General features: G+C 31.5%; 2 protein-coding genes and 1 non-coding gene across 3 annotated transcripts; 2 read left to right on the plus strand and 1 right to left on the minus strand.

The window, feature by feature from the left end:
- The first annotated feature begins 13,534 nt into the window (after positions 1-13,534).
- On the plus strand, positions 13,535-14,776 carry LOC109798897 (zinc finger protein ZAT5). The gene has a single exon (XM_020359330.3). It carries the CDS (start codon positions 13,788-13,790, stop codon positions 14,667-14,669), a length of 882 nt encoding a protein of 293 aa, XP_020214919.1. The 5' UTR covers positions 13,535-13,787; the 3' UTR covers positions 14,670-14,776.
- A 6,435-nt stretch (positions 14,777-21,211) lies between these two features.
- On the plus strand, positions 21,212-21,284 carry TRNAV-UAC (transfer RNA valine (anticodon UAC)). Its single transcript has one exon. It is a non-coding gene; the product is annotated as a tRNA-Val (tRNA).
- A 607-nt stretch (positions 21,285-21,891) lies between these two features.
- On the minus strand, positions 21,892-25,128 carry RPL9 (ribosomal protein L9). The gene is made up of 6 exons (XM_020359178.3): positions 24,890-25,128; positions 24,566-24,693; positions 23,308-23,353; positions 22,921-23,018; positions 22,795-22,842; positions 21,892-22,297 (listed from the first exon to the last, which is right to left on the minus strand). The coding sequence occupies exons 1-6, from the start codon at positions 25,037-25,039 to the stop codon at positions 22,177-22,179; spliced, it is 591 nt and encodes a 196-aa protein (XP_020214767.1). The 5' UTR covers positions 25,040-25,128; the 3' UTR covers positions 21,892-22,176.
- Positions 25,129-25,596: the final 468 nt, after the last annotated feature.

Raw genomic sequence — 25,596 nt, forward strand, 5'->3', positions numbered from 1 at the left:
TTGTCACACAAACTCTACAATTATTCCCGTGATTTTAGTATGACTTTTTGTTAATGGGCTTGCATGTTGTCTTTCAGTATATCATATGAATGAAATGCATTTTGATCTTTTTGTCATATGTTCTCTCTATCCTTTAATCTTTCTTTTCTCTCATTTATTGCTCCAACCTTCATTTTCTTTCATCAACCCTAAATTGCAGATTCAATAATAACCATGCCAAAAATAATAACGCTAATATCCCATGTCACGATTTTGATCACCCCATTAATGAGGCTGAAGAAGATGACAATGACCTGAGCACTCCACCAGAAATAGAAAGGTTGATAGAACAAGAGGATCGGGTGATCCAACCCCATGAAGAGGAACTTGAAGTAATCAATCTGGGAAATGAAAATGATAAAAAAGAAATAAAAATAGGAGTTGCTATAAAAGGGGAAGAAAGAAATAAGTTGCTTAAGTTGTTATTTGAGTATGCTGATGTCTTCGCGTGGTCATACCAAGACATGCCTGGGTTGGATTCTAGCATAGTTGAGCATCACTTGCCATTGAACCCAGAATGCACACCAGTTAAGCAAAAATTGAGACGCATGAAGCCAGAGGTCTCTTTAAAGATAAAAGAAGAAGTAAAGAAACAATTTGATGTTGGATTCCTTGCAGTGGCAAAGTACCCTCAATGGGTTGCCAATATAGTTCCTGTCCCAAAGAAAGATGGAAAAGTTCGAATGTGTGTTGACTATAGAGACCTTAACAGAGCTAGTCCCAAAGATGACTTTCCATTGCCACATATAGATGTTCTAGTGGATAACACTGCCCGACATGCTTTCTTTTCGTTCATGGATGGATTTTCAGGATATAATCAAATAAGGCTGGCTCCTGAAGATATGGAGAAAACTACATTCATTACATCATGGGGAACATTTTGTTATAAAGTGATGCCCTTTGGATTGAAGAATGCTGGAGCAACCTATCAACGAGCTATGGTGACTTTGTTTCATGATATGATGCATAAAGAGATTGAAGTTTATGTCGATGATATGATTGCTAAGTCCAGGACGGAGGTAGAACATATCACAAATCTACAAAAGCTATTTGTGCGGCTAAGGAAGTATAAACTCCGACTTAACCCTGCCAAATGTACTTTTGGTGTGAAGTCAGGAAAATTGTTGGGATTCGTGGTTAATGAAAATGGTATAGAGGTGGATCCTGACAAAGTGAGAGCAATTTTAGAAATGCCAGCTCCAAGTACTGAAAAAGAAGTTCGTGGTTTCTTGGGGAGGTTGAACTATATTGCCAGGTTCATATCTCAATTAACTGCAACCTGCAATCCGATTTTCAAGTTACTGCGCAAGAGTCAACCAGTGATATGGAATGAAGATTGTCAAAAAGCTTTTGAGAAGATGAAGCAGTATTTACAAAACCCTCCAGTTTTGGTACCTCCCACCTCGGGGAGACCTCTCATTTTGTATATCTCGGTACTTGAGGAATCTATGGGTTGTGCACTGGGGCAACATGATGCATCTGGAAGAAAAGAACAAGCAATCTATTACTTGAGCAAAAAGTTTACAGATTGTGAAAGAAGGTACTCTCTGGTAGAGCGAACCTGTTGTGCTTTGGCTTGGGTTACTCGACGTTTAAGACAATACATGTTAAGTCACACTACTTGGTTAGTATCCAAGATGGATCCGATCAAGTATATATTTGAAAAGCCTGCTTTAACGGGTCGAATCGCTCGCTGGCAAATGTTATTATCAGAGTATGATATTGTGTATGTAACCCAAAAGGCTGTTAAAGGCAGTGCGTTGGCTGAGTATTTGGCTCATCAACCCATAGACGATTATCAATCAATACAATATGATTTTCCAGATGAAGATATCATGGCTTTGTTTGAGGAGGGAGAGTCCATAAATAGAAAGAAGTGGATGTTGTTATTTGATGGAGCTTCTAATGCACTGGGGCATGGAATTGGGGCAGTGTTGATCACTCCAGAGGACCGATTAATCCCTTTCACTGCAAGGTTGGGTTTTGATTGTACTAACAATGTGGCAGAGTATGAAGCATGTGCAATGGGGGTTCTAGCAGCTTTGGAGTTCAAGGCTAGAGTGTTAGAAGTTTATGGAGACTCAGCATTGGTTGTCCATCAACTCAGAGATGAGTGGGAAACTCGGGATTCTAAATTAATCCCATACCACTCATACATCAAAAATTTAATGGAACAATTTGAGGAAATAACTTTCCATCACATCCCTCGCGAGGAAAATCAACTGGCTGATGCCTTGGCTACATTGTCTTCGATGTTCAAGATTAGTCAAGGAAAAGAGGTTCCACTGATAAGAATACATAATCAAGGTCAACCAGCATATTGTCAAGCAATAGAAGAAGAACCAGATGGAAAACCATGGTTTTATGACATCAAACGCTATCTAAAAGACAGAGAATACCCTCCTAGAGCTTCAGAAAATGACAAGAAAACTTTAAGGAGGTTGGCAATGAGTTTCTTCTTAAATGGAGAAGTACTTTATAAAAGAAATCATGACATGGTATTGCTTAGATGCGTTGATGCTAAAGAAGCTATGGAAATCATGGAAGAAATCCATGAAGGTTCATTTGGAACACATGCAAATGGACATGTAATGGCAAGAAAGATCCTAAGATCTGGCTATTATTGGTTAACCATGGAGGCTGATTGCTGTAGTCATGTGAGGAAGTGTCACAAGTGCCAAATTTATGCAGATAATATTCATGTTCCCCCAACATCTTTGAATGTATTGGCCGCTCCATGGCCCTTTTCAATATGGGGAATAGACGTGATTGGTCCAATAGAACCAAAAGCATCCAATGGGCATCGATTCATTCTTGTTGCTATCGACTATTTCACTAAATGGGTTGAAGCAGCTTCTTATGCCAGTGTGACCAGAAATGTGGTGGTCAAATTCATCAAGAGAGATTTAATTTGTAGATACGGGTTGCCAAGTCGGATCATTACTGACAATGGGACCAATTTGAACAACAAAATGATGAAGGAGTTGTGTGAAAGTTTCAAGATTCAACATCACAATTCTTCACCATATCGCCCTAAGATGAATGGGGCAGTGGAAGCAGCAAACAAGAATATTAAAAAGATTATTCAAAAGATGGTGGTCACCTACAGGGATTGGCACGAAATGCTTTTTTTTGCCCTACATGGATATCGCACTTTCGTTCGCACCTCTACTGGGGCAACTCCATATTCGCTGGTTTATGGTATGGAAGCAGTACTTCCCATTGAGGTTGAGATACCTTCTCTAAGAGTATTGGCTGAAACCAAACTTGAGGAAGCGGAATGGGTTCAGGCTCGCTATGATCAGTTGAACCTCATTGAAGAGAAAAGATTGAATGCCTTATGTCATGGTCAATTATATCAAAAAAGGATCAAGAGAGCTTTTGACAAAAAGGTTCATCCGCGAGAGTTTCAAGAAGGAGATTTGGTATTAAAAAAGATATTGCCACCCCAAAGAGATCATAGAGGGAAATGGACCCCGAATTATGAAGGGCCCTATATGGTAAAAAAGGCTTTTTCAGGAGGAGCTTTGATTCTCACAAATATGGATGGAGAAGATCTGTTGAATCCGATAAACTCTGATGCAGTCAAGAAATACTATGCATAAAGGAGAGCACAAAATAATAACAAAAAGAAAAGGCTCGCTAGGCTGAAAACCTGAAAAGGCAGCTTAGGCAAAATTTAGAGTGACCTGATAGGCTGAAAACTCGAAAAGAGCGGCCTATGCAAAAGTTAAGGTCTAAAAAAAATAAAAGAAATACCCATTAGACTGAAGGGGCAACTTTAACAAAGGCAACTTTTCTAAAGAAAGGCGGAGAAGGAGGAAGTAGATATGACAACCAAAGTGCGAAGCCGGGGCAAACTGGAAGGCCAAGGCAACATTAAGATGCTCAACAAGCATTTCACACCTTTAGAGGCCAATTAATGGGGTTCTCAAAATTGTTGATGTGGGGAATTAGTGTTGCTTTCCCCAAAAATATGATATGTTACTCTCCCGTTGTTTTGTTTATCTCCACTCTCATATACTTGTGCTTTCTTCCTTGAAGCAATAAAAGCCCATATTCCCCACCATTCGTCATTTTTGTGTGTTTATTTCATTATTATATGCTAAAAGTGCAACGTGCGATGCAAGAAAAACCAATAAATAAAGTCAAAAATAGGCTAAAATATCTCAATTACGATGATTGATTCTAAGAGTCACAAAGAAATGAAAGATCCCTAGCTAACTTTATTGAGAAGATTACAAATGTTGACAATTTTGAATTGTACTATCAGACAAGATAGCTTATCTAGCGACGCAATAATTTGACAAAAGGTCAGTCTGAACACTCATGCTCGTGAGGGGGTCAAAGGTTGGAAAAATGATGCAAAAATAATAATAATAATAACGGGATGAAAGGTCAAAACTCATCTTGTTATTATTTTTCCATTAAAACCATTTCATTGCATGTCATGCATACATCATGAACCGATTGAATGTTTATTACAATTTCTAAATTTGAATTTTCCTATACTTACTTGGTTGTTGTCCCGATTCTTAATGTTTCGAGCTCCCGTGCTCACCTTTTTTACTTTTCAAGCCTCTATGTCCACGCTTTTAATGTTTCAAGCTTCTATCAATTGTCTGAGTCCCCGTGCTCACTCTTTTACTTTTTAAGCCTCTATGTTCACTCTTTTAAAGTTCCAAGCCTCTATCAATATTTCGAGTCCCTGCACTCACTCTCAATCTTTCGAGCCCCTGTGCTCATTTTATCAATGCTTGGGTCCCCGTACTCACTCTTTTAATCTTTCGAGCCGCTGTGCTCACTCTTTTAAATTTTCAAGCCTCTATGCTCACATATCAATCTTTCGAGCCGCTGTGCTCACTCTTTTAATTTTCAAGCCTCTATAAAACTTTCGGGTCCCCGTGCCCATGCTTTTAATTTTCAAGCCTCTATCAATCCTTTGGGTCCCCGTACTCACTCTTTTAATCTTTCGAGCCGCTGTGCTCACTCTTTTAAATTTTCAAGCCTCTATGCTCACATATCAATCTTTCGAGCCGCTGTGCTCACTCTTTTAAATTTTCAAGCCTCTATGCTCACATATCAATCTTTCGAGCCGCTGTGCTCACTCTTTTAATTTTCAAACCTCTATGCTCACTCTATCAATCTTTTGAGTCCCGTGCTCATTCTTTTAATTTTCGAGCCTTCATGCTCACTCTTTTAATGTTTTGAGTCCCCGCGCTCATGTCTTTTAATGTTTTGAGCTCTCGCGCTCATGTTTTTTTAATGTTTCGTGTTCCTCGCGCTCGTGTTTCTTAATGTTTCAAGCTCAGGGACGAAATTGGTGTTTTCTTTACTTATATTTTACTACGATAATATGGAAACAAGATTTGTTTATATTATCTAGTAAAATTAAGTAAAGAGGGGCAACTGTAGTAACCCAATTTCGTCCGGAAAATGTCAATTTTTGTTTTAAAAAAAAAAAAAAAAATATATATATATATATATATATATATATATATAGCAAAAAAGGTATATTTTAAAAAAAATAATAATAAAAATAAAAAAAAAATAAAAAAAAAATAAAAAAAAAAATAAAAATAAAAAAAATGTGAACAGTAATTTCGGTGTGAATAGTATTTCCGTGAGTGAATAGTATTTTTTACTGTTCATGAATAGTATTTCCGTGAGTGAATAGTATTTTTTACTGTTCATGAATAGTATTTCCGTGAGTGAATAGTACCTGAATAGTAACTTTGTAATTCCTATAAATAGAGGGAGGGAGTGAAAGAAAGGAGAGAGAGAGAGAGAGAAAAAAAAAAGAGAAAGAGAAGGAGAGAGAGAAAGAGAGAGGAGGTTCTGCCCTAGTTCCGATCCCTAAGAGAGGAGGAGGTTCTGCCCGAAGTTTCTGTTTATCCAGAGGCTAGTAGCTGAAAGAGGAAATAGAGAGAAAGGGAGGGAGATCCGTGGTGGAAGTCACGTTCATCATCTCTTGTGTACAGTTCTATTTGTCATACTCTCCATTTAAATATCTAAGACATTTTTAATAATCAATTTCAAGTTTATTATTCCAAAATATTCATTGAATGGAAGGCTGAGCCTCCTATTAATTTATGAATTGTAATCATGTTTAGATGGAAGGCCGAGCCTCCTTATTTTCTCTTATCCTCTGTTATTTCCTTTTAAGCTTTCTACTTTACTCTATTTATCTTTAATTTCGTCTAAAACCTCATAACAATCTCTAGCAATAATTATAATTAAAATTTCATTGAATTGACTTTGGTGTACACCTTAGTTAATTTTATATTTTTAAGATGAATGAGCTGCGACAGTTCAAGAATCCTATATTTAACAAAAATAAATTTAAATAAAAAAATATCAACACACAAACATTTTCTACAAAGAACTACGTAACTCTGATTCTTCATTGCACATGAAGATACGTAGGAGCAAGAATTAAATCTTGTCGAGCCCAAAAAAAAAAATATATTTGATTATTTTAGTGAGATAAATATTTTTATAAATTACAAATAATTAGTTTAATTAATTAAAGGTAATCGTCTTAGGACGAACGTTGTGAGGTGCTAATACCTTCCTCATACGTAATCGACTCCCGAACTCAAAATTTGGTTTTCGCAGACTATTTTCTATTTTATGGTTTTTCCAATGTTTTTCCGTAAAAAATAACATTGGTGGCGACTCCCTCTTTTTCAATTTATTTTTCGCCGTCCCGTCGCGACCGAGGTTGCTACAAAGTGTTCCTAACAAATAAAAAATACTTTATGTTTCATAAGATATATTTTCAGTTTCATTTTCATAAATTCTCCTACGTGACTTATAATATTAGGTATGCAAGTCTTGTGAATATTTTGATATCCACATCTTATTATGTCAAATCTCGTCTACAATTAATAGAGATTGTTCACAATTTTTTGCGGTAAATATTTTATACAAATAATATATATATATATATATAATATTAGTATAATTTTTTTCAATTATTATATTATTTAATAATTTTATATTAAATATGAATTTTATCGATTTAATTGTTGAATTATAAATTTTCATCATCTTATATGTTTATATCAATTTTTATTAAAATTAAATAATATTTTAAAAGTAATTAAAGTGTTGATAATTCAATATATATATATATATAATATTAATTTTATTTTATAAAAATAAATTATCAAATTATTTTAAATTAATATAAAATTTTTGTATATATAATTTAGAAATAAGAAAATTTTAATTTAACGATAAATTTTAAAAAATTCAAATTAAATATTATTAAGTAATATAATAATTAATAAAAATTATACTAGTATCATTTGAATGTTCCTTTTATATATATATATATATATATATATATATATATATATATATATATATTTTGGATTTTTTTCCAAATTTATTTTAGATATTATTAATGACATGATATTTTTTTTATCAATAATAAAACAATAACCTATATATTTATATATATAATAAATAAGATATCTTTTTACTTATATATTTTTAAGACTAATTTACTTTTTTCTCACTCTTTTCTTCTTTCTCGCAAGTTTTACTCTACATTCTCACATTCTCTAATTAATCACACACTTCACTCTCACATTTGTTTTTTTATTTTACTTTTTAAAACAATAGATATTTCCCTAGTAATAATAAAATTATTTTGTTTCTTAAAATATATTTTTTAAATTATATGATTGATACAAAATATTCACTAGTTTTATTAATAATTAATTTTTATCAGAGAACTTAGCTGATTATTTTTAGTTAAGTCTCTTTTTTCAATCATGTTTTTTTTTTTTTTTTTTTATTTTATATATAAGACTCAAATTTGATATCCTACTTAAAGAGATTAAATCTAATACAACATGTTAATTCTTAAATATTTATTTGTGGTCCCCAAACACATTAATATAATTACTGAAGTCCTGCAATTTTTTAAAATTTAAAATAATGTGATTAATAGAATGTATTCTTAGAGACATATTTCAAAATTTTTTTCTTACATAATATTTGGTTGACAAGGAATGGAGGGGGAAGAAGAATAGATAAATTTTATAAATTTTTTTATTTGGTTCAAATTTTAGAAGAGAAAGAAAATAAAGGGAAGCAAATTTTAGAGAAATTAGGAGGAAAAGTGAGAAATTTTAAAATATTTTTAGTATAATATCCAAAATATCCTCACTCATATTTTTTAATTTAAAATTACAATGATACATAAGTAAATTAATTTTTAAAAATTTTCCCATTTTGTAAATCAGACAAGAAAAATGTTATCTCCATTCTCCTTAATTTTTCTCAACCCAACAAAATTTCTAACTTCCCACCTCCCCTTCGCTTCTCCTACCCACCCCTCACTGCTTAAAATTGAAATTCCACCCCACCTTTCTTTTGAACCAAACAGATCACTAGTTTTAAATACTAATATAACAATGTTATAAACTTAGATGAACCAATTAAAATAATAATTTAATTCATTAATTAAATTGTCAGGGGACGTTTAGTATGCATTTTTTTTTTTACTTTTCTAGAAATCTAACATTGAGAATGTTTATTTCTCACATTTTATTTTTTATTTTAAAAAATAATATTTCTAGGAAATATTATTTTTTGATAATGATTTTTGCATAAATTTTTCATGAAAGTATTTTTATGGGAGGTGGATAATTTTTTCAAGATAAAAATAAAATTTTAATGAGGTAAAAATATCATATTACCTTTATTTACTTATTTAATATAGTAAAAATCCTTGATTCACAAGCAAAATTTAAAAACATTCTTTAAAACACTTATAACCAATAACCAAACATATTTTCATGATTCTTAGGAATCATAATTCTAAGAATTTATGATTCATATTTCCTTGTAAACTCATTTGAATGTTTTGAATCGCTAGATTTTCTTAATAATTGTCTCATTCAGGATTCTCTACCGATAATTCCTTTAATGAAAACAATTCCTAATAATATAATTTTCAAACATGAGAAAATTTACTGTATACCAAACATTCTCTTTGAAAAAAAAAATCTACCCGTGCATAGAAAAATAATGGAAGCTTTTAATCCATTAAATAAACAAATAACAAATAAAAGTATAGATAGTGTTTTTAACAACTTTTTTTTTAAGGTAAACAATTGTTTTTTCAAAGGAAAATATCGGTCCAAAACACATATTAGTAACGCTTTTGATTAAATTTAAATTTCGAGAATACTTATTTATTAAAATATTTTCGAAAAACTAGGTAAAAATAGTTGCTTATTTCTTCAAAACAAACTAGCTAATATTTAATTAGTAGATTGATAATATATGGTACCGTAAGATGTGGGTCAACGACGGTGCATGAACCAAAAATGGACTACTTTAGATCTAAGCCAAAATGGTAAAAAGAAAAAGCACCAACACCAAATGAAAAGTTTCAACTATATATAATAGTGGTCATAATGAATGAAGAGGGAGCAGGAATTGTGATAGAAGACTAGAAGACTAGAAGACTATCCTCATTTTATAATATTTTTTATAAAAAAAAAAAAATATAATGAGCTAAATGGGTCTTACATTGGAAAAAAGTTTTCAATTAGAATAGTTACCACCCACTTACATATAATACGCCATGTAATAGTGCCTCGGTATATAGATAACTATGTATTGACATATAGTAAATACACGAAATTCAACAGATACCATACATGTTAAGGGATTCCAAAATTTCAAAGTTATTAAAAATATATGAAAAGTAATTAAATTTCTTTCACTTTTAATTTTTTTACAAAGTAATTTTTTATGCATTTAAATTATTTGTTTTTATAAAGTAATTTAATTTTTATTATATGTAAAATTTATTTTATATGATATTTTGAAATTCTTTCTCATTATTTAAAAAAAAAATAGATTTTTCAATACTATTGTATTTGTAGAAATATCCTTCATTTTTGTCAAAAAATTAGTCTTCCTTATAATCTTATTACATTAAAGCAATTCTTGTCGGTATCTTTTTTTTTTTTAATTTTTTATCAAATCCAAAATTTAAATTCGAGACTTTGAAATTTGAGAATCAATTATAATATTAATTACATTGGTTAAAAATCTTTAGATTTTATATTTAAACAAGCCATTTTAATATATATTATTTTAAATTTCCTTAAAAACAAGTTTCTCCCTCAATTAATGTTTTCCCCCCTCCAACTAGTAAATTAGAGAATCGTTTTTAGAAACCTGTGCAACAACCAACAGAGTTTTTTTTTTTTTTTTTTTTTTAGAGCATGTATATATGTTTTCACTGATAGTGGTGTAAATTAATTGTTCAACTGTTCTTTTGATTAATTGGTAGTATAGATTAGTGGGTAATATGTGCCTCACATACTAGTGGACAATTAAGTCAATGACGAGTAATTAACATTTTATTAATCAGTTAATTTTATAGGACCACAACATCAGAATGGAATGCTTCAATCTCTGTGTGTCGTCTAACCTATACTGATAATATGAAAACAATATATATACATGCTCAATTGCCTTCTTAACCACCATTGCTTCCTAATGCCACTGCATTTTTCTTTTCCTCTTTTAGTTTTCTTTAATGCCACCTCATCTTTCATTTTAATATATCCAATTATATACCTAAAATTAGTGCTAGTGTCTATTATATAAAGTGGCATCACCAATATGTGGCGTCTTTTACAGATAATTATAAACAAAATTGATAATATTATCGATAATTCATGATTGAGGGATAGTTTAAACTATATTTACACTATCAATTTAATTCATTCAGGTTAATCTTTGTTGATATATAAGTTTTATTTAATAAATATGAAATTATTAATATAGATATTATAGATTATTCTAACAATATTTAATTTTAATTTTTTTAAGAATCAGAAAAAGGGACTTGTTTATAAGATAAATGAACGAGTGATGATTAGTTTTGAATTAAAAGTCGCGTTTGGAAACATGAAATGATTAACATGTTTAATAATAATTTATTATGGTGACAGGTGAGCTGCTACTAGCTGAATGTACCTTTAAGCAGAAGATGAAGTTTAACCGAAAGAAATTATAAGGAATCGTACCCTTCAGTAGGAACCAACCGTCCTAAAGCTCTTACTTCGTATACTTGCAAGGACGGAGCCAAGGGGGACCTACGGGTGCCACGGCCCCCCCAACAATTTTAATTTTTTTTTATATACATATATATTACTATATGGCACCCTCTATTTTTAATATAAACTCATATTTTTAATATAAACTCATATGTATATTACTATATGGCACCCCCTATATGGCACCCCCAGTATTGAAATCCTGGCTCCGTCCCTAATACTTGTATGATAAATGTGCCTTCCTTAGTCCATATTCATCAACCCAATGTCCCTTTCTTTCCTTCTTTTGATTCCTCATCACTTACTCCCCTATACTATATACTCACTCGCACATTCTTATTCCCACAACCAACATATAATAATAAAATTATGCTATATATGTTTACCAACAAGTCATTAATATTTGAGCTTTTATAGATGAGAATAATTTATATTAAAAATGATTAGACAGATTTTTAAAAAGATAATAATCACTAGTAAAGTGAGTATATACTTCACAATATTAATGACATGATTACTTTTTTTTTTTATATATAATAAATATGATCAATACAGTATTTCAAAATTAATAACTAAAAATTAATCTGTATTTACAAAACATGATTTCAATTTAGGAGTATTAAATTGATCTTTACGTTCCAAGATAGACCAAGAAATTTGGTTGTGACATCATTACTAGAAAGATGAATGTTAAATACAACACTATTTAAACATTTATTATTAACTAAAATTTATTAAAAATCAAAAATTTTATAATTCATGTATTTAATTTATCGAGTTTATCTCTTGATTTAATTAGTGTTATACTTATTAAAATTTGTAATTTTTAAGTTAATAATAGAGAAAATATTTAGAAAAATATGATACTATTCTTTTTTATTGCAAACAAAATATATATATATATATATATATATATATATATATATATATATATATATTACATTAAACAAGTATGTTATTATTAACGGTTATAATATTCTTACGATCTTTATATATCATACAAAAAATGTTATGCAAACTAATTATAAAATACAATTTCTCTTTTAAAATTTCTCCATATTACATTTTCATGGATAAATTTTTTTAGATAATTGAATTATAGCTATTATGGAAGTAATTGTTTTTCAAGGCATATAAAAATACTTATTATATTCAACAATAACTATATTATTTTAAATTATAGTTAAATTACTTTAAAATCTCACATAATTTTAAAAATTAATAATTTATTTCTATATAATTATTCTTAAACTATCAATTCTTTAAACTATGTATATACAACTCATAAAAAACTATGCATATGCATATATTTTTAAATTTTTTCCTGCGACCTATGTATACACCTTAATTATTTAGTTGCCCATAATATTATTTTATTTTTTATTCTCTTTAACATCACCCTTGAATGAAATTAACTTATAAATTGGACACTTTTTCAAGTTAATGTTATATTGTAAACCGTTTTATACCAACAAGTTGTTGATTAAAGTATTGTGGATGGAAAAAAGAATGTGTTTATGAAAGTAGAGTTCATCAAGAATAATCAATCAATTTTTTAGATGTAGATTAATCATTAACAAGATCAATAAATAGTTCATAAGGGAAAAAAACATAATTATAAAAAAAAGTATGATTTCATTTCACAATACATACATTAAATTAAGAAAAATGAGAATTGATTTTTCCATTTTAAGAGGGTTAGCAACAGTAGCGTAGTTTGATTCTGTTGCAAGGTGTTTGCTTGAAAGCCACCCGAATCTGAAATGATGACACTTGGATTAGCACTTTTCTTGAAACAGGCTTTGACATGCTTTTAACGTGCAATCACACTTTGCTTCAATGGGTTAGTGTAAATACTTAGCCCTCCTAAAGTTGTGTGCAAAAGCGAGCGTTGAAACCCACTCTGAACGTTAACGCCAACCTTTAATTTCTTTCTCTTTTCTAACTCCTCCCAACCCACTTTATCAGTTACTCACAATATCTCACATTCATAAATATCAATAATCTCCATCTCTAATCCCATCCTAATTTCGCTAACATATACAATGTTAAGTTACACCCTATATCAATTAATTATATATACTCCTACGACTCTCAGTCATTAAATTGAACATTAATTGCGAAATTAAAACGATGTTAATCATGGAAGAATAATGGAACATCCAAGGCAATGGAGCATTGGCGTACGCAACAACAGCAACAGCAACAGCAACAGCATCAGCATGGGATAATAAAATATTGGTTGATAAAAGTAACTCTAACTCCCTGTAATAATATTATAATAAAATTATGAAGTAGTAGAAGTGAGGAAAAAAGTGTGGTGATGATGGAAGCGTAGAGAGAAGTGCATAGCGAGGCGCGTGAGAAAGCGAAACATGTTAGTTTTCTTGTTAGTAACACTTCCAAGGTTGGAAACGCAAGGAAGATTTTGGTGACAGACCACTTGGGTGTAGCTGTTATAAGACGGCTTCAAACTCATTTGTTGCCATTCACTACACACATATATTTAACTACCTCACTCATCCTACTCACATATGCATCACTTTCTCTCTCTCTCTTACCTTTTTTCACATATCAAACCCTTCTCTCCTCACTCTCCTTCTACGTCTTTCATTCACCATAACTTTCTTAATTTCTCAGATTCAGATTGTGATGGACATGGAAGGCTTCGATTCTAATTCTACCCACAACATAGCCAAGGGCAAACGTACCAAAAGGATGAGGCTTTTGTCTGGTGTCGCCGCCACCACCACCACTGTTGCCACCACCATGACCATGACGTCTAGCTGCTCTAGCGCCAACTCCACCACCACTTATGAGAGTGAAGAGGAAGACATGGCAAATTGCTTGATTCTCTTGGCCCAAGGAGGGGAATCTCATCCTCATCATCATAATCATCATCATAATCATCATCATCATCATCATCATCATCATCATGACAAGCAACAACATGTTGAAGATCATGATCTTGATAAGGTTAATAACAACAACCTTATCATGACTAGTGCTGTCGCCACCACCACTACTGCTAATACCAAAGTTGGTTTTTACGTTTATGAGTGCAAAACGTGTAACCGAACGTTCCCTTCGTTTCAAGCGCTAGGAGGGCATAGAGCGAGTCACAAAAAGCCGAAGGTTGTGGGTGAAGAGAAAAAGGCAGCAGCGTCTGAATTGGCACACATGAATGTTGTTAGCAATTGTGATCGGTTTGAGGAGGCAAATAATGTTAAAAGTGGTCCTGAAATTTCCCTTCAATTGGGTCATGGAAACAACAAGGGTAAGATTCACGAGTGTTCCATTTGTGGCTCTGAATTCACATCGGGGCAAGCATTGGGTGGGCACATGAGGAGGCATAGGGCATCCACAAACACCAACAACGGTGTTGTTGTGGACACAACAAGTTGCAACAACACTGCTCCGACAAGGAATGTCTTGCAATTGGATCTTAACCTCCCGGCGCCGGAAGACGATCTCCGGGAGCCTAAGTTTCAATTTCCGGCCACGCAGGTGGCTTTGGTAGATTGTCATTATTAGGCCAGGGTGGGAACTGGGAAGGAATTAATTGGAATTTCAAAGAGTTATTATTATTTTGATTTTGATATCAATGTGAATTATTATTACCCTTATTTTTTATTTACAAATTAATATTCCTAATCATCGATTCTTTGGATTATATATTGAAAATTCGACCCTTTGGTTTATTAATAATTCCCATTTTGATATATGGGATGGATCTACTTGTTGAAGTTGGAATACTTTGAGTAAGTAAGTGGTTAGTGTTGATGGGTTGCCTTTCATTCACGGAAAGGGAGTGATCGTTCATAAGGCATCTTTTATTTTAATTAATTATTTTTTGGGTGTATGTGTAGTGTGGAGTTATAGTTTTGTGGTAAGGCAAGAGTGCAATGAAATGGAATGGCATGGGATGGAGATGGGGATGGATATGGCTAGCTAGGGTTTGGGTTTGGCATCACCACGACCACAACCAAAAGTCATGGATTAGGTTCCCTTTGTGTGCTTTCGATTTTATTATAATAAAGCTAAAAGATCTCTTTCTCACTCACATTCCCACTCCTTTCATTAATGACGAGAATAAAGGATTTCCCAAAACTGCCTTGGATAAATATGCACGCCCATCACCATCTATCTTTCAATTCATTTCACTGCCTCTCTGTCTCTTACCATTATTAATTTTAAATTCAATAAATAATACATTTATGAATTATCCAAGCTACCCAAGACACCACCTTATACCCTTTCACCTAATTAATTACCAACTGCTTTCTTCTTACTTTATAATGATATGTGAACTTAATCAAGTTTGATTAAATTAACTACACTTTTTTATTTTATTTTTTATATGTAATGATTAATTAATAATTAGCTTTGGGATTATCTGATGGGCATAGAAAGTTGATGCTCCCAAGAAAGATATATAGTATTAAGTTTGAAGCCACAAGAGCATTTGATTTGGAGTTATATATACGAATGGTCCAGTGATTGGAGTTGGACCCATCACCCACTGGTTACTGTTTATCTACTACTACTCTTTTGCAGCTATAAACTGGAGCCTTATTTATGTAGTTCACATAACCAAATATCAGAAAATGACAGCCTCAATGACAAGCAATTTCATTTTCTCTCTTCCACGCAAAATAACAAGGAAAAATGCAAAAGAGGGGCATATATTAATGAGTGAGAGATAAAACTTAAATTAAGGAGAGAGAGAGATGGAAGAGTTTAAAGTGAGTTACAGTGGGCACTTATATAAAGTTAGTTATGTGCACGTTTTTGTGAATGCTGGTAAGCGAAGCATGTGGACACGTACATTGCGTGAGGTGTCCGAATGCATAAGAAATATGAGAGAAGATATCACTCATTGACATTGGCACATGTAGTTGGCCAGGTTCCCTCCATGTTCTGTAAACTCTCATTTTATATATAAATAAATAATATATTCTCCTTTATTTAATTATCATATTATTCTCATACTCATAAATCACCCAACCATAATACCATTACTTTGCTTGCTTTCCCAAACCCCAATTTTAATTTTTGCTCTGCATTTCAACAATATATTTCTTCAATTATATACATCTTAGCAGTAATCGCACGAACCTTATCTTAATAGGACCCACCGTTTTTTCCCCTACGAAGAAAACCGTGATTTTTCTTCTGTATGTGAGATGATTTCCAAAACAAGAGATCATGGGGTTGTGTACTACAAAATACTAATTTAGCTTTTCACTTAGCTTACTCCAAATGGCCTTACTCAATTACCAGGCACGACGAGACAAGGCCCTCGTATCTGCTGAGATGTCAATGTCCTTTTGATGGAAAAGAGTTGAAGATTGTGAGTCCTATTTATTTTTCTAATTAATCCAACAAACGTAGAGAGAGAGAGAGAGAGTAGTCAGAACCGCTACTTACTCTTCTACATTTTTTTTTCCTTATAAGAGCTAATCTTATATTATAAATCAATTAATTAAGCGTGTGTTTGATTACTCTTTCACACACATTCTAATGCACTCAAACAGAAAAATATGATTATGAATGAATTGAGTTCAACGTATGTTTAGCTATTCTAAACGGTAAAACAAACATGTACTAAGTCTCTATTCAGCTAGTTGAATAAAGTGCATAAGTTATTTAAACTCTTTAATGTAGAGTTTGATTTCCACATTAAAAAAATATATTATAAACCTTAATTTATCATAAGAAACTAATCTCTTCTTCAAGTGCAATCAAATTTAACTTTACAAAATTGATATATAAGATAAATATCGTTTCTCACTTATATACATTATTTTAGCTATAAGTTAGTAAATGTGAGATTTTCAACACATCCATTAAGTGAGAGACTAAAAATTTGTTAAAATAAGCATTTGCAAGTGATATGATAATGACTTGATAATTAATACTAAATAGATCCGACAACAATAATTATAATAAAGTTTAATATCATCTTATAATGTGAATTTTTTTATATCTAATTTAGTTTTACAAAACCTAATTGAGAAATAAGAATTGTCCTCTTCTTATATTCATTAATTATATATTTTAGTTATATGTATTAGTCAACATGAGAATTCTAACACTCTTTTTATTAAACCAATTAATCCCATTCTTTGTAGAATTTGATATACAATATATTAAGAATTTTTGAATCTAAATGAATTGGCCTGATTTTCAAACTACACTTACAGCTAGCTGGGTGGCTTTGATTGAATTAATAGATCCAGTTGTGCGTGTAGGAAATTAAGTGAACTAGACATGAGCATGGATTGTGTAGTTGATATCATTTTCTCTTGGACAAGATGTGTGTTGTGGTAGCATTCGTTCACGATTTTGGTGATAGAGACAAATGCCTCAAATGCATGAGTTGGTTTACTATGTGGCTTCTTGTCCCTACTTGTAACCCCGTAACCAAAAAATTAGGCTTTGGCCGGCCTTAAATTCTGTGTCGTCGTTGCTGGCGTTAAATAACAAGTTTCCACTCCACCAATCACTTGCTTAATCAATTCATCACTATTGGTGTTGAGTCTTGACCATAAAGATAAACAAGCATTAGTTTTAATTTCCAAATATCTCAACCAAAATCATTCATTAAGATGCCAATTGGTGTTTGGTATGTATGCCGTGACGGAACAACACATGTGAATCTAATTTGCCTTCTTACTCATTAATTTAATTAGTGGTATTTCCTAATTAAAGATCCACTTCCTTGGTTTGGGGTATGGTTAGCTTTTATAAGGTAGTTACCAGAAAGTGAGAATCACGGTTGAGTAGATTTTGACAATATTGCTGACGAAATTATGGATATACCAATAACATAATGTAGTTTTTTTACTGTGAAATTTTGATAACATTAGAAGAAGACATGTGACGGGATATTGAACTACCAAGTTATACCATCCAATTAAGAATACAAAATTTTGGTGTTTGATTAAGATTTTATATCAAAGGTAGAAATAATAGTAATGATGCTTTGAAAGAAGTCCTCGAGCGATTTGACAAGAACTTCTAGACAAAAATGACTCAAATAAATATATATAAAAAAAGGCTCATATGAAGAAAATATGGAATCGGGGTTTTAAATCCTTTTTTCTTTTAAAATTTGCAATTCTTATATATAAAAGGGGTTTTCTAAGGTAAAGAAGTTTTTTGACGTAAAAGGGATTTTAGGTAAAACAGTGTTTGTTTAAAAGAGGTTAAAGTCCATAAGATTCATTTCTCTGGTCAAATTTAGTTGGAAGTAGGCATGGCAACGGGGCGGGGCAGGGGCGGGTTTTACGTTCCCCGCCCCCGCCCTCGCAAATTTAAACCGTCCCCGCCTCCGTTCCCGATACCCGTCAGGGATAAAATTTGGGTCCCCATCCCCGCCCCGGCGGGGTTCAGGTTTCCCCGCCCCGCCCCCCGCCCCGCTCCCGCCCCCGCCCCGCTCCTATCCGCCCCGCTCCTATTTTTTTTCTTCTTTTTTCTTTTAAATAAATATTAACAATTTAAAAAAATAAAAGAAAAGTAAAATAATATAAATTTTTACATATAAATATTTATAATTTTGGTTTATATATATAAAAATAATTTTTTAATTATATTATTAAGCGGAGCGGGGGCGGGGGGCGGGTATGGGGGCGGGGGCGGGGTGGGTATTAACATCCCCGCCCTCGCCCCCGCCCCCGATTTTATCAATCGGGGAAAACCCGAACCCGATAAACACGGGTTTTCCCCATCCAAATCGGGGCGGGTTCGGGCGAGTACCCACGGGGGCGGGTTAGATTACCATGCCTAGTTGGAAGTTGCAATTTCGAGTTATAGATGCAATTGACAGGGACATTAAAACTTAAGCAAAACACCAATGGCGTCTAAGTCATGTCAGTTGAACTCCTTCAAACTAATTTGCTGACATCAATCGTTGAGAAATAGGGCAAAAGATTAGTTATATTTATATATAGGTTACGATCTTGTAGCTGATGACACCTTTTTTTTACCCGTAAATTTGTAATAATATTAATAAAGTTCCAATATAAGATTTTATAGTGTACATACTACTTCAATCTTCAGCACAAGACCATACTTTTATAATTTAATAATCAAGAATGGTTAATTACTTAACTTGGTCTATAAATCTCTTATTATTATTACCTAATAAGTTGCTAAGTGTTCTTAAAAAGACAAACATATGTCACAGAGTAATGCATACAGATAAGGAATTTGATTCGAGCCCTAAATTACTTATCAAATCAAAAGGGATTGCAGAAAATCACCTTCAACAATTTCAAAACGATTAGGATTAAGTTCACATTACATGAAGGGAGCATTATGGTAGCTTGGAAGCATAAGCAATGTAACTAACAATTGCCATTAAGCTAGAGATTATCGATCCATGGTTGGTTGGTTGGTTATAAGATTGTTGTCTTTTCTAATCCAAAATCTGTGTATAAACTTTGCTGATTTATGTGGGTTTTAGTATCCTTATACTATACATTAATTTATCTCTTTTGCTTTTATATATATTTCACTTACTTTAAGAGTAAGTTTTGGTAAATTTATTCTATTTAATAACTCGTATTTTATATCAAATTTTAATAATTTAATTATTTAATTAAAAAATTTTAATGTATAGATCAAGTTTACAAATTTTTAAGATTTTTTATATAATACTTCGTTATATAGATTCAAATCAACGTATAAAATGTTTTTTTGATTATCCATCAATTTGTATCAACAAAATGAAGTATCGAATAATTTTTTTTTAAAAAAATATACAAATTTCATCTATGCATTAAAAATTTTTAATTTAATGATTTGAATCATTGAAATTTGAAATAAAACATGAATTATTGATATATTTTTTTTGATAGGCCCACATCATCAAACAATTTGGACCAACCCAACATCACAACACCGGCCCAAAGGCCCAAAAGGATCATTTCTCAACCTAGTTGGTTAAGAACTTTATTTGGACACATGTAGAGTAATCCTTTCTTTACCATTATTTTTCCTTTGTTTATAATAAGAGTTTCTAATCTTTAGAATGATAAAAGTATTTTATAAGTTGATTTAAATCTATATAATAAATTATCATATCATTTTTAAATTTTTTTTAAATTTGTAGAATTAATTTATGTATTAAGAACCTTAATTTAAAGGTTAAATAGTTCAAATTTAGTATAAAATGAGTTATTGAATGAAATAAATCTATCAATACTTACTCTTAAAGTAAGTAGATCCATATTCTCTCTTAGGATGACCAAAATACACATATCTATGGGTATCTGTAGATAAAATTCATCATGGATAACTTAAATAGATATCCGTAAATAATAGATACGAGTATTTTTTTATCCGTTTATAAACGGGATGAGGTAGGTATAGTAGTATCTATATTGTAGGTACTTGTAAATAATATTACATAAATATTAATATTTTTATCTTATATTTTATATTATTTTTAATATTTTTAAAAAAATTATTATAAATTACAAGTTCAAAAATTAATATCATTTATTTATCTTTAATATTTCAATATACTTAATATCATATATAAGTTTAAAGTTATTTATAATACTTTTTAAAAAAATTAAGAGAATTCACGAATATTCATACATATCCATTGGTATTTATAACATTTGTGGGTGCTTGCTGAACAGATACACGCATGAGTATGAAAGTACAAAACAAATTTTTATCTAATGAAAAAGAGTATAAATATCCTACTACCCACCTCTATGGGATCTCAATCATCTCATTGTCATCCCTACTCACTCTTTATCTCTCTCTCTCTCTTTATATATATATATATATTTATTTATTTTCTTTCCATATTTTTAACTTTCTAAAATGTACGTTTGTTGCAAATGAAACATAAACATTTTTCTACATGAAAAGACTTTTTTTTTCTGTACACCTTATGTATTTATTCTTTGTGCAAGTAATTTAATTTAATAAAAAAACAATTTAAAAAGTCATGAATCAGGTGTGCAATTGCAAGCTACTACTTGTGGTGAACACGTTAAATTTATAAAAGAAATTTCAAATGTCAAGGAATGTTATTTGGGTTTTCCATTCACAAGGTTGCTGTGGTGTAGTGGTTATCACGTCAGTCTTACACACTGAAGGTCTCCAGTTCGATCCTGGGCAGCAACAAGTTATTTTATCTTTTTTAATTTTCGTTTCTATACGTATATTATATTTGGTTTCTTTCATGTTCACGAGGCGTTTCAATTCTATAATTTCGATACTGATATCCAATTAAAATGAGAATTTACCTCAATGTCGTCCTATTTTTTCTCAAAAAAATGAACTAGTTCCCTAATAAAATGACCCACTAATGTTGTCCATCTTCGTTGCTCCAAATCAATTGGAACACCCTGAGCAAAGAATGCAATATTGAAATGGAGAATATTATCATGAGTGAAGTAAATGCAAAAGAAAAATGATGCAATTTCAAAGAGTTGCCAATTTTATATGGTGATGATATCAACATCGTCATCCCGTGCATTGGAAATATATCCTCTTAAATTTGATCCACATTGTTGAAAAGCAAATAATTATGTAACATTTTTGTTTCTCCGTTATAGCCTTTCTTACAAGTATCAAAGTACAAGGTTAATTTATATATTTTGCATCCTTTAATTGTATTTGACATAATTTTGTAAAATAACAAATACTGATTAATTCTTATTTGTCAATTTTAAGATATTGTGTAGACATATTTATGAATCTAAAAACCAAAAGTTTTAGATCAATGAAGGAGCAAAGAAAAAATATCTTTTACCACCAACAAAGTAGTACATTACATTCAAGAATGGGGTATGAACAAAACAAATATGTTCAAATAAGCAACAGTTCCCTTTCTGGACACGTGACCATTAGGAATCCTTTCTCATCTGAGCCTAGGGGCATGATTACAAGACTACCAAGTGCTTAAAGTCTGAAGATTTATCATCATAAGATGTTATGCACCTTGAACCAATGCAAGTAAGTTGCTAGCTTCAAATTGTCCACTTAGCATAGGAACTTCAGAACATACTAGTGCTTAGTTAGCAAAAACATTCACCCTCACTCTAGCTGTAACTTCTGGGTGAAGCTTTAACTCTGCAATATATTCGCCTGTTTCCCGGATCTCTGGAAGATCAACAATTCTCTTGTCCACCTCCCTAGAAATGGATCACAGAAAATGGATCACAGAATCAGACTCCAAAACAGAGATGTGAAATAAATATGGGAAAAGCAATTCATCTCCCCCATTTTAAGCAGTGGAATGTACTTATAAGTTTTAGGATCTCCCCCAAACGATTCTGCGAACTAGGATATCATTTCACATGTGAACATTGAACAACATGTATAAGTTTATGATAATCATATGTGCTCAAGTGATGTCACTTAAAAGGTAATCAAGTAATTAATAAATTGAAGAGTGCGAAATTTTCTAACAATCTTTACAAATTTCACCTAATTTTCAGAAAAAATTGTATATATCGAAACACATCCAGAGGAATCCATAGAATTGTGCAAGGAACACTTTAGACACTCGGTATATTTTAGCCGCATTAAAGAAAAGGCACAAATTGTAATTGTATAGGATAGTACTCAATCAAAGAACATCTATAATGATGACAAAATAAAAGATTTCTGTACATAAAAAAGATGGTACCTTTGAAGCTGTGCCTTGATTATGTCAACAAGATCTTGAGCAGTGACACTAAAAAGCAAGCAACAATTAGATGCAAAATCCATACAAGGACATATTGACTCTTATAATTGTGCAGAACAAATCTACCTTCCAAAAATTTGTTTTCCTTTACCACCTTTACGCTTTACCTTGAAGGCCCCAACAGTTTCAAAAATTAGAGCAAGTTGTTGAGCCTCTTCTTTTACCTACAGAAATGTAAACTTGGTATGAAATTATATGTAGATTTGCATGGACTGCAGATATGCAAAAGAAAGCGATTTCCTGTGTGCAAAATTACTACAGGGATAATCATTGAAAGAAGTATACATTCTGAAATATTGAACCTTACAGCTCCAGCTGCAAGGTTTACACATGGTGCTTAACAACATAGCATTCATTTCATTCCTAATTCTATTTACTGATAACAACCTTGGCCACACATTACCATAAGACAAATTTTACTCTTGTAGGGATTGTCGGGAAAGGAAAATTTACCCGTCTTTTTTCGGCCTCAATTCTTTCTTCTTCTATCTTCATTTCCCTGGAGAGAAGGTTAAAATGAAAAGTTTAAACAACAATGCAAGGGAAACTCAGTTCAAAACTGTGGCAAACATGTCTTATTTCAACAGTTTTGTATGGCACAAACTACAAAAAGAAATAGCTAATCCCTAAATTTCCAATGAACCTCTCTCTAATAGAAACAGACATAAAATGTCTGAAATAAAGAACATGCAGGAATTACCAAATCAAAGATTTGTCACACTCACAAATGTGGAACTTCTATTATTTTATCATAGAAAAGACACAGAAACAATCTCATATGTGAAAGGGAACAACAAAATTTCCATTTGGTAAACCAAGATGAGAGCAGTTGTTATTGAACTAATACAGCAGGAACCACACTTAACAGAAAACAAGAAAACCCTGTTCAACTCAAAACTCAAAGCCCCATCGATGAAATAAAAAGAACTTCCTAAAGTCGTCATTATTATTAATTAATAACTCTAAGCCATCTTTCTGTTCGTCTCCAGTCAAATGCAGAAGGCTTTAAAAGTCTCACCGGTTTATATACACAAATGAATTAATCTTCTCTCTAAAGATATTTTCTCCAAAAATTGATTAGGCATAAACTAATCTTAACTTATAAAGGAAGCTTAATTCATTTTACCTTCTTAGGATCTTTTTAGATAAACTTCTCCAAAAGCATTTTTAGGAGAGCAAAATAAGAAAGAAAAACAAAATAAGTTTCTCCATAAGATAAAACTAACTTATGCATAAGCTATTTTATAGAAGCACTCTCTTATTAGTTTTTCTAAAATCTTATTTTTAATTCATGCATAAGCTAGTTTATTTTATGGAAAAGTTCATTATGATTTTTTTTCTTTCTATTTTTTTGTACTAAAAGTGCTTCTAGAGAAGTTTATCCGGTTTCTCCAGACATGCCCTTATTTTCTTCTTACCACAAGTACTTATTGAGAAATTATCCAAATAAGACCTAAATCATATTCAAAAGAGCTCTTCACAGGGACAGTTTACTTTCCATGTCAACACAATGTCATATAAGCCCCCACTGGTAACTTATCCAAGCAACCTACTCTTGTGTTTGAAAACCATTACTTCTACTACTAACAGTAACAAGGTTATGTAAATGCAAATTCCAAACACTAGTCCATTATATTGAAATCTAAAAATAATAATGATTACTTAATGTGTTAATGTTATATAAAACCTAGATGGTTTAATTACACATTACTTGAGCAGCTGGGGAGTAACAAGTTGTGCCTTTCCCATAGGAAGCAAGTAATTTCTGTAAAAGCCAGCCCTCACATTGAGAAGTTGCCCTTGCTTTCCCACATCAGTCACATCTTCCCTCAAAATAATCTGATTTCACAAATAACTAACCAAGTCAATGTATGCATATATAATGCTGCAGAGCTCAAATACATTACTATAGAGAAAAAACAACCATACCCATTTGTTGTGCAACTACAAAATTCAAAATTGACATTCAAGTAATGTTGAAAAACACGGAAAGATGTTTAATTTATGGCGTGAGAGCATAGATTGTTGATGAAACCTTTCGAGTTTTCTTTGCCTTCTTTTGAGCGAGGACGAAAAAGCGCGCATTTTTGTTGGGGAACTGAGTAGGAGCCTGAGAGTTACCGGTGAAGATGTGGTGCAAGAGTGAAGAGGAGGTGGAAGAGAGAGAAGATAATGCTGACGCCATTGATGTCTTGCGAACTCTCAGAAGACAGAACCAACGTTCTGTGTTTCTTATCTCTTTTCCGCTGTTACTCGTCGTTTAATCCTCAGACGACATCATACATTATAAAATCAGAACTTTAAACATTTTCCAATTATTAAGATATAATAATTTATATATTGACTATGTGTTTTTTTTTTTGTTTATTATCCGATCATAAATTGTCAAAAACGATAAATTTTATAATTTTTATAAGAATTATTTAAAAATCATGCGTAGCATTATTGATTTATAAAGCACATAATGAACTTTATTGATTTTAAGATGATTATTATAAAATTTAATATTTATTATATATCATAATTTATAATTAAAATGAAAGTATAATAATTTATTATTATAAAATTTATTTTTTAAAATAAATAGTATATTATTATTCAATCAAAATTTATTCATAAATATATTAAATTTCATATAAAAAATTACTTAAAATTATATTAATTTATGATTGATTGATAGTATACATTTTGAATTCAATCTTATTTAAAACTTTTAAATTTTAATATAATTTTCTATTTAGA

The sequence above is a fragment of the Cajanus cajan genome, chromosome 8, assembly GCF_000230855.2.
Source record: "Cajanus cajan strain Asha chromosome 8, NIPB_CcT2T_4, whole genome shotgun sequence".
Classification (NCBI taxonomy): domain Eukaryota; kingdom Viridiplantae; phylum Streptophyta; class Magnoliopsida; order Fabales; family Fabaceae; genus Cajanus; species Cajanus cajan.

Bases quoted from the DNA above. Each gene is read 5' to 3' on its own strand.
- LOC109798897 (XM_020359330.3), top strand. From the start codon at position 13,788: ATGGACATGGAAGGCTTCGATTCTAATTCTACCCACAACATAGCCAAG.
- RPL9 (XM_020359178.3), bottom strand. From the start codon at position 25,039: ATGGCGTCAGCATTATCTTCTCTCTCTTCCACCTCCTCTTCACTCTTG. The intron at 23,019-23,307 runs GTAAATTTTCCT...ACATTTCTGTAG, and splicing joins TTGAGGCCGAAAAAAGACGG to GTAAAAGAAGAGGCTCAACA. The intron at 22,843-22,920 runs GTAGATTTGTTC...CTTGCTTTTTAG, and splicing joins GGAAAACAAATTTTTGGAAG to TGTCACTGCTCAAGATCTTG.